This window comes from Equus asinus, chromosome 15 (genome assembly GCF_041296235.1).
Source record: "Equus asinus isolate D_3611 breed Donkey chromosome 15, EquAss-T2T_v2, whole genome shotgun sequence".
Taxonomy (NCBI): domain Eukaryota; kingdom Metazoa; phylum Chordata; class Mammalia; order Perissodactyla; family Equidae; genus Equus; species Equus asinus.
Window position 1 is genome coordinate 27,091,830 of NC_091804.1, and position 16,114 is coordinate 27,107,943.

The 16,114-nt window shown below is 41.9% G+C and overlaps 2 protein-coding genes across 6 annotated transcripts in view; one reads left to right on the top strand and one right to left on the bottom strand.

Moving 5' to 3' along the window:
* The window catches only part of EDEM2 (ER degradation enhancing alpha-mannosidase like protein 2), a 26,882-nt gene extending 17,492 nt beyond the window's left edge, over nucleotides 1-9,390 (bottom strand). The window contains exons 1-4 of one of the 2 annotated variants that reach the window (XM_014850747.3): nucleotides 9,149-9,390; nucleotides 8,807-8,917; nucleotides 6,878-6,917; nucleotides 3,380-3,485 (exon numbers count right to left, since the gene is read on the bottom strand). In XM_014850747.3, the coding sequence (XP_014706233.1) occupies nucleotides 3,380-3,485; nucleotides 6,878-6,917; nucleotides 8,807-8,917; nucleotides 9,149-9,255 (364 nt within the window). In that variant the 5' untranslated portion in view covers nucleotides 9,256-9,390. Of the gene's footprint in view, nucleotides 1-3,379; nucleotides 3,486-6,877; nucleotides 6,918-8,806; nucleotides 8,918-9,011 lie in introns of both variants that reach the window. The other variant, XM_070485802.1, reaches the window with a different exon arrangement.
* Nucleotides 8,628-16,114, top strand: part of PROCR (protein C receptor) — a 23,964-nt gene continuing 16,477 nt past the window's right edge. The window contains exons 1-2 of one of the 4 annotated variants that reach the window (XM_070485803.1): nucleotides 8,639-8,833; nucleotides 9,767-9,955. In XM_070485803.1, coding sequence (XP_070341904.1) covers nucleotides 9,863-9,955 — 93 coding nt within the window. In that variant the 5' untranslated portion in view covers nucleotides 8,639-8,833; nucleotides 9,767-9,862. Of the gene's footprint in view, nucleotides 8,834-9,766; nucleotides 9,956-16,114 lie in introns of all 4 variants that reach the window. The other 3 variants (XM_070485805.1, XM_070485804.1, XM_014850748.3) reach the window with 3 other exon arrangements.

Here is a 16,114-nt window from a genome sequence, read left to right on the forward strand (position 1 = left end):
CCAAACACTAGGAAATACTGTCCCCTCTTCAGAGGAAGATACTGAAGTTCAGAGAGGTAAAGTAACTTGCCCTGGGTTACCCGTCTAGTAGGTGGTAGGGCCAGGTCTCTCTGACTCTGAAGCCCATGCTCATTCCACTCGGTCACTCTGTCTCCTAATCCCCCCAAGACTTGGGGGCATGGAGCAGGCAGAGTAGTTATTACCTTCATTTTATTAATTTATCTATTTCAATTTATTATGTAATATTTAGGACTTATAAAAAGACACAAAGGCTCTGTATCCGGAAATATGGCTAAATAGATACCCTGAACGGCCCTCTCACTGAAAACAACTGCTGACTTTGAGCTTCAGTCTTCCCCTCCTCCTGGCAGAGGGGAAATAGGAGACAACGGCGGGACCTACCCAAAGTGGGGAGTCTAATGAAAAGATCCCTACATAAAATTGGGATCTGAAAGAATTATATACTCTGTGTAAGGATGAATTAAAAATAAACCCTGCACACCTCCCCTAGTGTACAATAAGGAAAACTGCATTACTCAAATCTTGATGTCAAGTAAAGGGAAGAAAAAAACTTCCCTGAGAATTAGTAACTACAAGCTGGTACTCACTAAATTTTACAGCCTGACTTCACACTAACTGGGTAGTCTAGAAAGCCTCAAATCTTTAGCATAAATTGGTTTTTGGTAGGTAATGCCTCCAGCCACATGGCAGAAATAAAGACTATATCTGGAAGAACCCAGCTTCAGCCCAGGCCTCCAAGAATCCCATGGGTAAAGCCTAGGGAATGACGGTACATTAAACAATAAATAAATCACAAGACAAAGAAACAAAGCATTTTGAATAAAGGCAGATAAAAGAAAGGTCAGAATATATGAGTAAGCAGTAAGAAGTTACAAAAATGACCACATCTACATGGGTATGTTTAATAGCAGATAAGATATATCCGAAGAGAGAATTAGTAGACTTGAAGACAGATCCAAAAAAATTATCCAAAATGCAACATAAAGAGAAAATGATTTTTTTTAAATATAGAAGGAAAAAAAAAGTAAAAATACAGAAGGGAGTTGGAGGATACAGTAAGAATGTGTAACATACATCTGATTGGAGTGCTAAAAAGAGAAGAGGGAGAAAATGGGGGAGAGGCAATATTTGAAGAGAAAATAGTTACAAACTTTCTAAAACTAACGAATGACACCAATTTTCAGATCCAGGAATCCTAAGCAAAATAAGAAAAAGAAATCCACATTTACACAAATCCCAGTAAAACTGCAGAACACCAAAGGAAAAAAAGATCTCAAAAGCAGTCAGAGTCCATGTAATAATGATTGTTAAAGCTGGGTGATAGGTAAATCTACTTCATTATACTATTTTCTCTACTTTTACGTAATTTTGAAAATTTCTATAATAAAAAGTTTTTAAAAGGAGGGGCAGCCAGTGTAAATAAAACAGATTATCTACAAAGAAATAACAATTAGATTGACAGATCACTTCTTAACAGTGACAATGAAATCAGAAGCAATGGGAAAATTTCATCGATGCACTAAGAGAAAATAACTATCAACCTAGAACCATGAGCCCAGAAAAAATACTCCCCAAATGACAAACAAAAGCAGTGTGATAAAGACATTTTCATACAAACAAAAGCTGAGAAAGTTTGCCCAGAACACACCTGCACTAAAGATCATTCTAAAAAAAGCTCTTCAGATAGAAGGGAAGGGATCAAGGGATCACAGACGTAAGGTCTGAGACACAAAAGAAAAGATGGTCAAAAAAGTGGTAAATATATGAGCCAATCTCACACTTCAACTGTATAGAACAACAATAATGTACGGAGGGCCCAAAGGAAAGAACTAAATACACAGCTGTGGCAGATAGGTCAGCACGTCCTCAGAGCCAGGTTTCATATTATTCATGAGCAGAATAAAGATCTTCATTAATTTTAGACTTTGATAAGTTACATTTGTTAAACGTTCTAGGAAAACTATTTAAAAAGCTAGATACTGTGCATACCTTCTGAATTAGCAAAAGAAAATGGGATGAGGAAAACAAATCAACCTTAAAGAAAACATGAAAAAGGAGAGAGAAAAAGAACATAGAGAAAATGGGACAAATAACACAAAATGATACAATAGAAATGGAGGCTAATATATCAGTAATTATAGTAAATGTAAATGGATCAAATACTTCAGTCAAAAGAAAGATTATCAGCATGAATAAACAAGTGAAATATAATATGTAATTTTAAAAAGATACATTTAATCATAAAAATACAGAAAGATTGAAAGCAAAAGGGTAGAAAAAGATATACTGGGCAAATGCCAAGCAAAAGAAAGCTGGTATAAGTATATTCATATCAGACACAAATGTATAAAGACAGCCTTAATGTAGAGATGACCAAGCAAGCTCAGAAGTTGTGTGACACAGCAATGAGGATGGCCTCAAACTGAGGTCTGATTCCTAAACCAAGATTTTATACCATGCTGTCTGTTTGTTCCTTAATCTTTCTAAAAATTTTACTTATCATATATCTGCAATACAAGTTTCATTGCAAAAAACATTCAAAATAAAGACGAGCAAAATAAGAGGGAAAAAACATAACTCTGCCATCTCGATGTGACAGATGTTAAGCCACTAGCTGTCTAGAGGTTAGCTGCACATACAGACTACGCCAGCTCCTTAAGAACCATTGGAAACCTGCTAAAAATGTTGATTCTAGGACCGAACTCAGAGACCCCAATTCATTAGGTTTAGAGTGGAGTCTAGACATTTGAACTTTTTAAAAGGTCCCAAGTGGTTCTGATGGGCAGCCAGGTTTGGAAACTAATAGCCTAGACTTGCACTGTGTAATAGAGTAATCATGAACCACATGTCACTATTCAAACTTATATTCATTAAAATTAAATGAAATTAAAAATGCAATTCCTCAGTTGCAGTAGACACATTTCAAATGTTCAATAGCCACATGTAACTAGTGGCTACTGTATCGGACAACACAGATATACAACACTTCCATCATCGCAGAAAGTTCTATTGGACAGTGCTTCCTAGACAATAAACTCCAAGAAGGCAGGGATTGCATCTTTCTTGTTCATGGCTGGATGCCTAGCACCAAATAGATGGTAAGTCCGTGAGTAATTCTGGCATGTTTCTTTCCAATCTTTTCTCTGTCCTCTGCTCACTTTCATGTCTGAAACTGATGAGGATGCTGAGACTTCCCCACCCCACCCTCCAGGGAAGAAGAACTCTGTCAGTCACTGGTTTTGGCCAAGCGTCCTGGCAGGGTTGGCCCTTTAGATCCTATTTACCACCTCCTCGTTGACACAGAGGCAAAAATTCCACACTCTCTTTTCTTCCAAAGCCCCTGGAAGGCAGCCCTCACCTCGGATGTTGGTTTCAAATACAGAGGCATTCACATCAATATCAAAGTCCACGTTGTCCTGCAGCACCTCAACCACTCTTTGGAATTCTGAAACATTCCCCAAAATCTGGAAGGGAAGACAGACATGACAGTGAGGCTCTCGCAGGCTTGAAGGTGCTGAAGATGCTGGATTCAAGAGTCTGGGATCCTATGCTGGCGTGGCCCTCACTTAGTCAACTTAAGACCTTCAGTTTCTTTCCTATGACTGATGACAGGAGAAGAAAACCCTGAGAGCTAGAAATCACCTAGAGACCCAATATCAAGAGACTGGTTGAGTAAACTCTTCGGTGCCAATTCAAGAGTCATTATGTACCCATTTAAACGGAAACATACAAAGACTGTAGACTAAGAAATCCTAGTTTGACATTTGCAGTAGACATCTGTCATTTTTAACTTCTCTTGTCACATTCATCCTTGTGGAAAACATTCCAGGCTAGTTGGCCCAACACTGATTTCCAATCTTTACCCTTGTAGCCTCCTACAATAGAGGGTGGAAATCCAGATGCTTGATTTCTCAGCCTTCTTTGCTGATGGAGGTGATTGTGTTACCCAGCTAATTCTGAGCCTTGAGAAGTCTACTGGGAGCACTTTTAGGAAGGTTTCTGTTTTCCTAATAAAAAGGGACAGACACAGATGGCATGGTTTTTACTCTTCCTCTTTCTGCTTTGAAAGCAGACTTGATTTCTGGAGCTATCGCAGCCGTATTAGACCATGAGGTACTAAGCATACAAATGAAAGCCAATACACGAATGATGGTAAAATAGACAGATACAAAGAGCGTGGGTCTCTGATGGCACAGTTGAGCAGCTGACCCAATGCCAGAAATTACAGACTTTCTTTCACTTGAGAAAATGAAACCTTCTTTGTTTAAACCATCAACCAAATGCAGGCCTGATATCTTTTATTCTGATAATAATGCCCCAATTTCCTCTTGAGGTGTCACCCTTCTTCCACAGTCACTCCTGTATTTTGGGAGCGGCTGATCACACTCCCTCAGCTGCAAGAATGGGCACTTGATCCATTCTTGGACCAGCCAGTGTACTGTATCCTTTGGCCAAGCAATGGGTTCAGGGACAGGTGTGTGACCCAAGCCAGATCAATGAGACTCAGTCCCTGGAATGAATGGAAAAGGGCTGATTCTTTCCACAAACAGGTTACTAAATGAGTGGGATGCAAGTGTGGAGCTACTGTTGGCTACCCTGCCAGCTTAAGGAGAGCCTGAGAACACAGTCAGCAAAGAAGGCAGAGATAAGGGATGGAGAGATTCCTGATGACATCGTTAGTATGCCTGGATCCAGCTGGGTCTGAGGCCAGTCTTTATCTGGACTTTTTAGTTATCTGATCAGTAAATTTCCTTCCTGCTTAAATCAGTTTGAACTGGGTCTCTGTCACTTGCAACCAAAACAATCCTGACTATCTCAGTATTCAAGGCCCTCTATGACTTGGAGCCAACCTGCCTTTCTGACCATGTCTCTCACTGTTCATCTAACCTATTCTCATTCACTTCAGTAAACTTTGACCCACTATTCCCCAATTTCCTGCCTTCAGACATGTTCTTCCCTCTGCCAGAAATCATTCCCTCCTGTGTCTCCCCATTTCCAAATCCAACCTATCTTCAATTGTCTAAATGTCGCCTTGTCCAGGAAGCCTTTGATTCCTCCAGCTGAAATTAACCTTTCCCTCCTTTAAAACACTCCAGCAACTTCATCCACACAACTCCTAGGGCACCTATTTCTTTCTACAATAAGAGAATTTTTGCCTGGGCAGGAGCCTCATTCATTCCCGCACTTCCCTAGAGTGCCGAGCACAGCCCATTAAGCAATTACTCAATAAATGTTTGTTGAATGATTACATGAATCTTTTCCACATCGCAGCTAGTGATCTTCTCAAAACAGAAATCTCATCATTTCCTGCCTCTACTTGAGAAATGCCAGTGGCTTTCCATTGCTCTCAAATTAAAGATAAAAATCCTTAACATAGTGAACAAGGGCTTGCATCATCTAGTCCCATTTATCCCTCCAGCTCCACTTCACTTCTTCCTTTTCCTTCTCCACATCCCAGACACACTGGCCTTCCTTTAATTCACTGCACTTGCCATGCTCTTTCCTGCCACAAGGCCTTTGCACAGGCTGTTCCCTCTGCTTAGAACACTCTTTCCTCCCCTACTTCCCTAGTCAACACTTGCATCTCCTTCAGATCCCAACTTAAGTGTCATTTCATTACCTTAGGGAAGTCCTCCTCAGTCTAGGTGGGGTTCCTTTGTTATACCCACTCATAGAACCATGTTCCTTTCCCACAGAGCACTCACCTCAATTTGTAATTATACATTCTTTGGGGTTATCCTTTGTCTCCCTCCCTCACTAAAATCATAAACTCCAGGAAAGCAGGGACTGTCTGTTTAAATCCACCATTATAACTCTAGAGTTTAGCGCTGTGCTTGCTGCGCTTGGTGCACGGTTGGCTCTCAACAAACATGTGATGAATGGACAAGTATATATGAATTTACATTAAGCAAAACAAAACCAAAAAAAGCTAAATTATATCTACACAGTGATCACGATCATGTAAATACAATCAATAAATAAAAATGAGAAGGGGTGACAGACAAGTAGAAATAGTGAAATGGGGGAAAGTTGTTATATCCTCCCTTGTGGTCTTTTTCAAGATGATGGTTAAGGCTTGGAGTCATTCAGAGTTGAGTTCAAGTCCCAGTTCTGCCATTTCATGGCTGCGTATCCTCGCCAAGTCATTTCACTAAGTATTAGATTTCTCAGCTGTAGGAAGGAGTAAAGGTACTTACCTCGTGGGGCTGTGGGAAGGATTAAACAATACATGAAAAGTACACATAACACACTAACTAGTTACTGCTATTATTTTTATCACTGAACATGTCCATTACAATGTAAGCCTCTGAAAACAAGGAGGGTATCAAAGTCTCTGATCCCCCACAGAGTCATACAGGCCTATCACAGTTCTGTGTTCCTAACAGGTCCTCTATAAACATCTGCTGAACAAATGAACCTGAATAAGTTTGGAATTTGGTCTCCTCTATCTAGCAGGGCAACCAGAATCTAACGGTTCAGAAACATGAGACGAAAATAAAAGGCCAAGGTGAAGAATTCATTTTTTACCCACAGCCAAGCTGTCAAAAGAGGAAGGATGTTGTTTGGGGCTGGCCCCGTCGCCGAGTGGTTAAGTTCGCGCGCTCCGCTGCAGGCGGCCCAGTGTTTCGTTAGTTCGAATCCTGGGCGCGGACATGGCACTGCTCATCAGACCACACTGAGGCAGCGTCCCACATGCCACAACTAGAAGAACCCACAACGAAGAATACACAACTATGTACCGGGGGGCTTTGGGGAGAAAAAGGAAAAAATAAAATCTTTAAAAAAAAAAAAAAAAAAGAGGAAGGATGTTGTTTATGCAATGGTAGAGAGGAAAAGAAACAGATGAGACACTTACCAGCAAGGTATCCAGAGCATCAATTAGAGTCAGAGAAAAACTGTAAAAGGACAGAAATTCCAGCTTCTTAGTAAGAAAATCAAACACCAGATATTAAGGCTGCCCCAGATCAGATATCCCAAAAACTCGTAAGTGAGGCACAGTGATGCCTCCACCCATCCCACCTCCAGACACAACAAAGAAGCTACAGCGAAAATTGCCAGGAACCTCTGGCCCATTTAAAGCACCTGGGAGACGGGGCTGATGTCGCTCAACTGTAGTTAAACTCGTCACCCATATTCCCTGGCATTCTCCTCTGCCATAGGGAGGCAGTATAGGATTGTAGCTAAGAGCACAGGCTTTTCCACATCTAGGAATTCACCTAACCGTGCACAGAGCTATATGCTTGAGAATGTTCTTGGTGGTATTGTTTAGAACAGCAAAAAGCTAGAAATAACCCAAATGTACACCAGGTGAAGAGTGATTAACTGAACTGTAGTACACGCAAACAATGCCAAACTATGAAATTGTCAAAAAGAGTATCAAGAGTTCTCTGGGCTAATGTTAAGATATTCAAATAATACTGTTAAATGAAAAAGACAAGGAACAGAATAGCCAGTGTAGTATGTTCCTATTTGCATTTCCCAAAAGAGACATATAGACAGAAAGCAGATTAGCACTAGTTTGGACCGGTGGTGGTGGAGGGATTAACTATTACAGGGCACAAGGGAACTTTTTAGGGTGACAGAAATGTCCTATATCTTGACTGTGATAGTGATTATCATGGACTTAAAATGCGTGTATTTTATCATATGCAAGTTATGCCTTTAAAAAGTTAATTTAGGGGCTGGCCCAGTGGTGCAGGGGTTAAGTTCACACATTTTGCTTTAGCAGTCTGGGGTTCACTGGTTTGGATCCCGGGTGCAGACCTAGGCACTGCTTATCAAGCCATGCTGTGGTAGGTGTCCCACATATAAAGTAGAGGAAGATGGGCACAGATGTTAGCTCAGGGCCAGTCTTCCTCAGCAAAAAGAGGAGGATTGGCAGCAGATGTTAGCTCAGGGCTAATCTTCCTCACACACAAAAAAAAGTTAATTTAAAAAGATACACATATATATACCTATATGATGGGATAAACAAAAATATTTCTAGAAGGATACACAAAAGAGTTAACAGTGCTTGGAGTTCTAGGGTATGGGAGATATTTATTGTGTATGATTTTGTACTACTTGAATTTGCCATTTGCTTGTATCACTTTTTTTCAATTAAAAAATGAAAACCAGCACAAATTTTTTTGAGTGTACTTAACTTCTCCAGTCCTTAGCATACTCATTTGTAAAATGGAGATAACAACACAACTCCTAGGGGTGTTAAGAGAATTAAATAAGATGACACAAGTAAAATGTTCAGCAGGGTGTTTAATCAATGTCCGCTTCAGCTAAATGCAATGATTCTTCACTAGCTCAGCATGGAACAGACAAAGACTTCCATCTCACAGATTTTCATTCTAGTGAAAGCCAAAAAGACAAACTAGCAGATAAATGGATAAGATAGTATCAGAGAGTGAGAAAGGTTATGGAAAAAAATAGAAGAGTGATTTGTGAGAATGACCTGAAGGGGTGGGTAGTTAGGGTAGTTGATGCTGAAGTGACATTTTGAGCTGAGATCTCATGAAGGTGGTAAGTTGCTGGTAACTGTTGTGGCTGGAGCCCAGAAGTCCAGTCCACCAGGCTGACCCAGAGTTTTTTCCACTGCGGGATCCAAATTTCCAGGACGCCGGGTGGATCCTGGTGGTGCTGGCCTGAATTGGGGGGAATGCAGCCTCGCCCTGACCAGGAGCTTTTCCGGAACCGGTGAAGACACCATGAAGCCACCAGCCCCAGCAGACCCGCCCGCCTAGGACCGGACTGCCAGACCCCGGCCGCCCCCTTGCTCCTCCGCTCGCACTACCTGCCCCAGGTGTCGTGCCCGTCACAGGTGAGAGGTCGCAGCTCGTCGTAGGGAAAGGCATTCTCCAGATAGCTGTCGTAGGCGTGGTAGAACATGGCCTTGACTCGCTCCCTGGTGCGAGGTACGAGAAATAAGGCAAGGGGCCAGAAAACGAAACCAGGCAGGGGAAAAGACAAAAAATGGGGCAGAAAATGGGAATCACTACCTGATTTCTGCCAGGAGCCCAGTGGTGGGGTCCAAGCAGTCAGGGTGGGGGTCCTGGGATGGAGGGAAAGGGAAGGGACCTGGTCTGCGCTTCCCATTCCCCAACTATGGAAGGGTGGGGAGCCTGACCCCCTTCACCTGTAGTGGGCGGGGTCGGGTGCGGTGCCGTCGGGGCCTGGCGCACCATGGTGCAGGGGCAGGAGCGCGCACAGCAGGCCGAGCGGGACGAGCAGCCGGAAAGGCATAGAGCTCGTGTCCTGTCAGCGCCGCCGCCACAGCAGCAGCCACCGCCACCCGCTCATCCTGGCAGCCTCGGCTGGTTCTTCCGGGAATCGGAGCCACTGCGCCTGCGCGCTGACGAATCAGTCACTCACTTCCGAACTACAAGCTGCAGAATGCAGTGGGCGGCGGAACCCGGTCAAAGAGCATCTTGGGATAAATACTCTTTGAAGCGGAGATGAACGTGTCTTAAAGACAGTGGCTCTTACAGCTACTATTATTAACGTTTAGTAAGGGCATTTTTTGAGCACCTGTGTACTAAGCCTGTATGGAGCACTTTACGTTGTCTTTTTTTTTCTTAACCACCTTATTAGGCACGAAGGCAGGGACCAACAGGGACTCGATATTTGTTGAATGGATGTGTATGTAAAGATGGATAAAGAATGTTCACCCTTTTCCATTATTAGGCATATTGAGTTTCCTAAACCAGTTCCCTGCTGATTGTGTAAGGTAAAACTTCCATTTATTTGTCCAAAGCTGCTACTCTCAAGATTTTCAGAAATCCCTTCAGTTCCAGGAAATCATGAATTTTTGATAATCCTCTCCTCCCATTTGGAGTGTGGTCACATCATCATGGTCTCTTCAGTCTCCATCTCAACGCAGAAGCGTACCCCTCTGGATTCCCTGGACTATCCCAGTGGCTTGCAGCCCCTTGTGGAATCCCAGGTGAGAATAAAGACTCTGGAGCACTTATAGCTCTGAGTAGGTTTGGGTCCCATTTTTCCATTTTCCTTCTTGCAAGTTTCCAGAGTTTGATCAGCACTTTAGACCATAGCAACACCCATGACTTTGGGCAGTGTGACGTGCAGTAGAATCAACCATGGATTTGAAGTGAGACCCGGACTTGAATCTCAACTTTACCACTTAAAGCCTCTATATGTGACCCTGGGCAACCCCTCCCCTTCTCTGGATCTGTAAAATGAGGAGTTTGAACAAATGGATCTCTGAGACCGTTTTAACTTGGGCTTTCAATGATGTAGCATTGGCCATCCTCTTCCCTTTGCTGAAAAAGTCAGGTGGAAGTGGCAACTCAGTTCCTTGAGCTGGAATGAAGGCAAGTTTGGGCTCCTTTGATCCAGCATCCTTGAAAATATCCCTCAGATAAATGTCCCAAAATGCCATCAGTTGATATGAGAATTAAAACACTAACTTTACCCAGTGAGCTTGAGGTAGCACAGTACAGAGGTCAAAAGTATGGGCTTTAGATGTGAGCAGACCTGAGTTGGAATACAAGTTCCATCACCTATTAGGAGTATGGCCTCACCAGTTTTTCTTCTGAGTCTCGTTATACTCATCTGTAAAGTAAGAATAATATTAGTACCTACCTAATAGGATTATGAGGATTCAGTGAGCTATTGCATGTAAAGTGCTTGTCATAGTGCCTGGCAGAGGAAACTCAAAAAATATTACGCTGTTTTTGGAAACTCTTCTTGCATGTTTTGGAAACTCTTCTTGGAAGTGTCAGATGGAAGGGAAAGGAGATGACAGTAAACTGAGACATGGATGACAACCCAGGGATACTGGATTAGCTTCCTGTGACTACTGTAACAAATTACACGCATTTGGTGGCTTAAAGCAACAGAAATTTATTCTCTCACAGGCCTCGAGGCCAGAAGTCTGAAATCAGTTTCAGTGGACTGAAATCAGGATGTTGGCAGGGCCACCCTCCCTCTGGAGGCTCGAGGGGAGAACCAGCTCCTTGCCTCTCCAGCCTCTCCTGGAGAAGGAATGTTGCTAGCATTCCTTGGCCTGTATCCATATCGCTTCAATCTCTGCCTCCATCTTCACATGGCCCATCGCCTCTGTGGGTGTGTGTCACATCTCCCTCTGCCTGTCTCTTATAAGGACACTTGCGTTTGCATTCTGAGTCCACCTGGATAACATAGGATAATCTCCCATGTCAAGACCAAATAGGGTAACATTTACAGATCGCAGGCATTAGGACCTAATTCTCTTTAGGGGCCATTTTTCAGCCTAGCACAGTACTAAGCACTTTTCAGGTCTGGGCCTTTCCTTGCCATGAAGTTCACCCAGACCTAATCATCCTTCTCCGTATAAGTCCTGCAGCTTATCCTTTTGTCTCCCGTTCAAAACTCCAGTGTGGATAAAATGTTTGCAGGGAGAGTGGAGCCAAGTTGCCTGGATTTGGTAATGATATGTCTCTTTTTATGAGCAGGATTGAAATACTCATAATTTTTCTTTGTTTTCTTTTTCTAGCTTGATGAAAAGGTGCATTTTCCACACTGTCACAGAACAAATACAACCATGACTTATATTTTCACAATTTATGTGATTGAGTTCATGGTTCTGTCATAGAAAGAAAACCGTTTTTCTTTTCACCCTCTGGAAAGCATTAGGACTCTTTCTTCCTAGCCTTACATCTCACTCTATGATCATCATATTGGATTCTAGAAGGTTGTAGTCCACCAGAGAAGTGTCAGGCTTGAACATTTACTTGTAAAGAGACTCAGGGTAATTTGCCTACCATCTCTAAACCTTAATTTCCTGATTTGAAGTGTAGAAATTGACAATGCCATAAAGGAATTCTGGGGATTAAATGGGATAGTGGTGAAAATTCTCAGCGCAGTGACTGGCACATGTTAATTTCTTAATAAATATTCTCTCCCTGCCCCCTTTTTTTTCTTTAAAAAAAAGGGGGGTGTATTTATTAGCTTCATTTATTAAGCATCTTCCCCTAGTAATCCAAGATGTTATAGGCAGTAATTCTGGGCCTCAAGAGTTTGAAGCACAGTGCTGGGCATACAATGACGATTCCAAAGTAATCAAGTCATAGTCCTTTCCCTTTAAGTGCTTGCAATTTTGATAGGAAAGAAAGATGTCTTTTGGAGCCTACTTGGAATCATAGAATGTTCTAGTCTTCCTGTGGGTGGATAGAGTTTGGAGGATGCTCAGATCCCATCAATACCCAAGGTCAATATTCTTAGACTCCGTGCTGAGTGGAACAAGCCTTGGATTAGTGGTCGAAGCCCTTGGTTCTATTATTGGTTTAGCCACTGTCTCTGTGTGATCTTAGGCAAGTCACTTTCCCCTTTGGGGATTCAGTTTACATATCTGGAAAATGAGAGAATGAGACTACGTCTCAGCACAAGGAAAATACTAACAGATTCATACAGAGTTATTGCAAGAAATAAGAAAACAGATTCAACATACATCGACTGCAGAAAATTTTCCCCCAGTAATAATCATGAGGCAGAATAAAACAGTAGGATAACATTCCAAATGAAATTTGACTATTTACCAACTGAATAATAATCATAATAATGCTAATAAGAAAATGGCTGAAATGTATTGAGAACAGCAAGCGTTTATGTAGCATCCACTATGTTCCGGGCACTGCTCTTAGTAGTTTACGTGCATCAACACCATTAATTCTTATCACAACCCTCTGAGACAGAATTATTATTATCACTATTTCACAGATTTAAAAAATTGAAGCAAAGATTTTAAAACCTGCAGAGAAGTTTATTAACAACCAATGTCTTACATGGAATGAGTAGTAGAGCCAAGATTTGGACCCAGAGAGTCTATACTCTACTGCACATATGAAATTAATGACAATTGCATAAATAAAAGGGAAAGGCCAATACAGAATAAAAAAGTGAGAGCTGATTGACTTCTGACTTCTTCTAGCTTTAGCTTTATGCAATTCTAAGCTCAACATCCCCTTTCTTTTTGCTAGAAAGTCAGAGTAGACTGTTCAATTCCCTGAAGCCGGAAGCCAAGCCATTTTAGTTCGCCTTCAGCCCAGTACTCTTGACCACTTTTAGCACAGAAGTATCTCGGAATTCCTTTTCTACCATCTGGAGGCCATATGGTTCAAGTGGATTCTTCCAGTTGCCAGAGCAGAGATTGCGTACTACATACTTTTGGACTGCCAAGAAATAACTTGTTTATTCCTGGGAAATTTCTCACCTGTTGCTTTGTAGAAATGCTTGAATTTCCTCTGTCCCCAGTATGTGTAAACATTTAGAGCAATGCCTCCTTGGGTAGAGCCCCAGAACAAGTTTTGTAACACTCATGTTCCAAGTGAACTCGGACCTGTGGCTAAATCTGCATAGAGAAACCTAGCCATCCTAGTTGTATTTAGGCAAAAAGTACAGAATCAAGAAGTGACCACAGATGCCCTCCTAGTCTGGTCAGCCGCAGGCTCTGAGCCAGATTACAATCTTTGAGATCTCAAACCCTGAAAATGGTACCCATGCCACATGTGCAATTAAAAAAAAATAATGATCCTATATGATTTAAAAAAATGGAGGCAATAGCCAAAAGGTGGAAGCACGACAAGTTTCCATCACTGGATGAATGGATGAAAAAATGTAATGTATATACAACAGAATATTATTCAGCCTTAAGAAGGAAGGAATTTCTGATGCGTTGCTACAACACGCATGAACCTTGAGGATATTAGGCTAAGTAAAATAAGAATAAATATTGTATCATACCACTTATATGAGGTACCCAGAGTAGTCAAATTCATAGAGACAGAAAGTAGAATGGTGGTTACCAGGGGCTGGAGGGAGACGAGAATGGAGAGTTATTGTTGAATGGGTACAGAGTTTCCATTTGGGAAGATGAAAAAGTTCTGGAGATGGATGGTGGTGATGGTTGCACAACAATGTGAATGTACTTAACACCACTGAACTTTACACTGAAAGTGGTTAAGATGGTAAATTTTACGTAATATGGATTTTACCACAATTTTTAAAAAATTAAAAAATGGGAAAAAATTAATGGATAGTGAGCCAACAAATTTCTGACTTTTTCCATGCTGTCTACTTCACTGCCTTTCTGGAAATAGCCAGTTCTTTCAGAGAAAATACGTTCTTATTGAGGGGGTGGGTGCCTGCTTTGCTGATGTCCAAAGTAGATACTTTCTCTCCCTATTTGCTGATACAGAATTAGCCTCATGTCACCCCAGGCTGAGGGAAGGAAGAGCACAGGTGTCCTACAGGGTTCCCCCCTCAGCCTACCAGCCCCGTAGCCCCCAAACTCTGCTGCTGGAGAGAAAGAAAACTCTACTAGAACGGACATCCTCTCAGCAAACATTTATTGAGAGTCTTACACTGTAATAGTGATACTAGTATCTATTAAATTAAACTTACTAGTCTTAAGAAAAGCTATCCAAAACATGTTACTTTTTGTGTGTTAAAGTTAAAGTAAAAAGATGATCGTGTGACCTTTTGATGTCATGATAAAGCATTGACTAGCAGGTCCACTTAAGGATCATCTCCCTCTGAAGAAAAATTGAACATTATTTACACAATTGACTAGGGCCCAGACATTTTACAATTCTGTAAAGTAATAAGATATGATGATTTTCTTTTCTGTCTGGTAGAGAAGGTAACCCTAAAGGTTTTATTACCCTGTAGGACATCAATCCATTTTATAATAATTTAGCAATCTCATTTCAATATTTTCTTTTCTTTTCTTTTCTTTTCTTTTGAGGAAGATTAGCCCTGAGCTAACATCTGCTGCCAATCCTCCTCTTTTTGCTGAGGAAGACTGGCCCTGAGCTAACATCCGTGCCCGTCTTTCTCTACTTTCTATATGGGACGCCTGCCACAGCATGGCTTGCCAAGCGGTGCCATGTCTGCACCTGGGATCCAAACCGGCGAACCCTGGGCCACCGAAGCAGAACGTGCACACTTAACCACTACACCACGGGGCCGGCCCCTCATTTCAATATTTTCTTTTTCATTGACCATAAAAACTCCAGTTCAGGGGATGGCCCAGTGGCATAGTGGTTAAGTTCAGAGTGCTCCACTTCGGCAGCCTGCGTTCATGCGTTCAGATCCGGGGCTGCGACCTACACACTGCTCATCAGCCATGTTGTGGTGGTGACCCACATTCAAACTAGAGGAAGACAGGCACAGATGTCAGCTCAGGGCTAATCTTCCTCAAGCAAAAAAAGAGGAAGACTGGCAACAGATGTTAGCTCAGGGCGAATCTTCCTCATCTTCCCAGTTTTTATATTCTGTTTTGGACTGGCTTTGTCATCCTGCTAGTCTCCTTATTAATGAGTTAAATGAAACTTTGACCCATGCTCACTGTCTATTTGTATGAGAATAATGTTTTTAACATACTGAGAATTATCCTTGGCACTAAGTGTCAGACCCTGGGCTATGTAATTCACAAGCCCACAATGCCCTTTGAGATAGTTTCTATTTTATCCCTATTTTCCAGATGAGAAAGCTGAGGCACAAAAAATACAAAACAATTTTTTCAGTTCCAATTGCGTGCCAGGCACTTTGCTAGTCACAATTTTCTCTCCTTCCCTGAACATCCTATTTATTTATTCATTCACCCATAAACACGTATTGAGCACTTCCTGTGTGCCAGATACTCTGCTAGGCTGGTGATAGAGAAATGTTAAAACACATTCCCTGCCCTCACAGCTTTTGGTGTGGGAGGACAGATGCTTAAATGGACAATTATCATGGGAAGAAGTAAGGGCTATGAAGAGGGGAAGGAGAGGGCTGTAGTAGAAGAGGGAATATCTAACCCAGACTTGTGAGCATGAAGTCAGGGAGGTCTTCCTGGAGTAGGTGACGCCTATTTTAATAGGTGTTAGATGAGTCAAAGAAGGGGGTGAGAATCATCTCAAGATGAAGTCTCAGTTCCCAGCGCAGTATGGCAGACTCTTCATCAGACTCCTGCTTACGCCTTCACATCACTTCTCCCTCCTCACCGTCTGTTCTGTTTTTGCTATACTTAAGTACTACCAATTTCTCAAATATTTTATACTCTTTCTCCTCTCACATTCTTTTGCACCTTCCTCTCCCTCTGTCTGAAATAACTTATCCC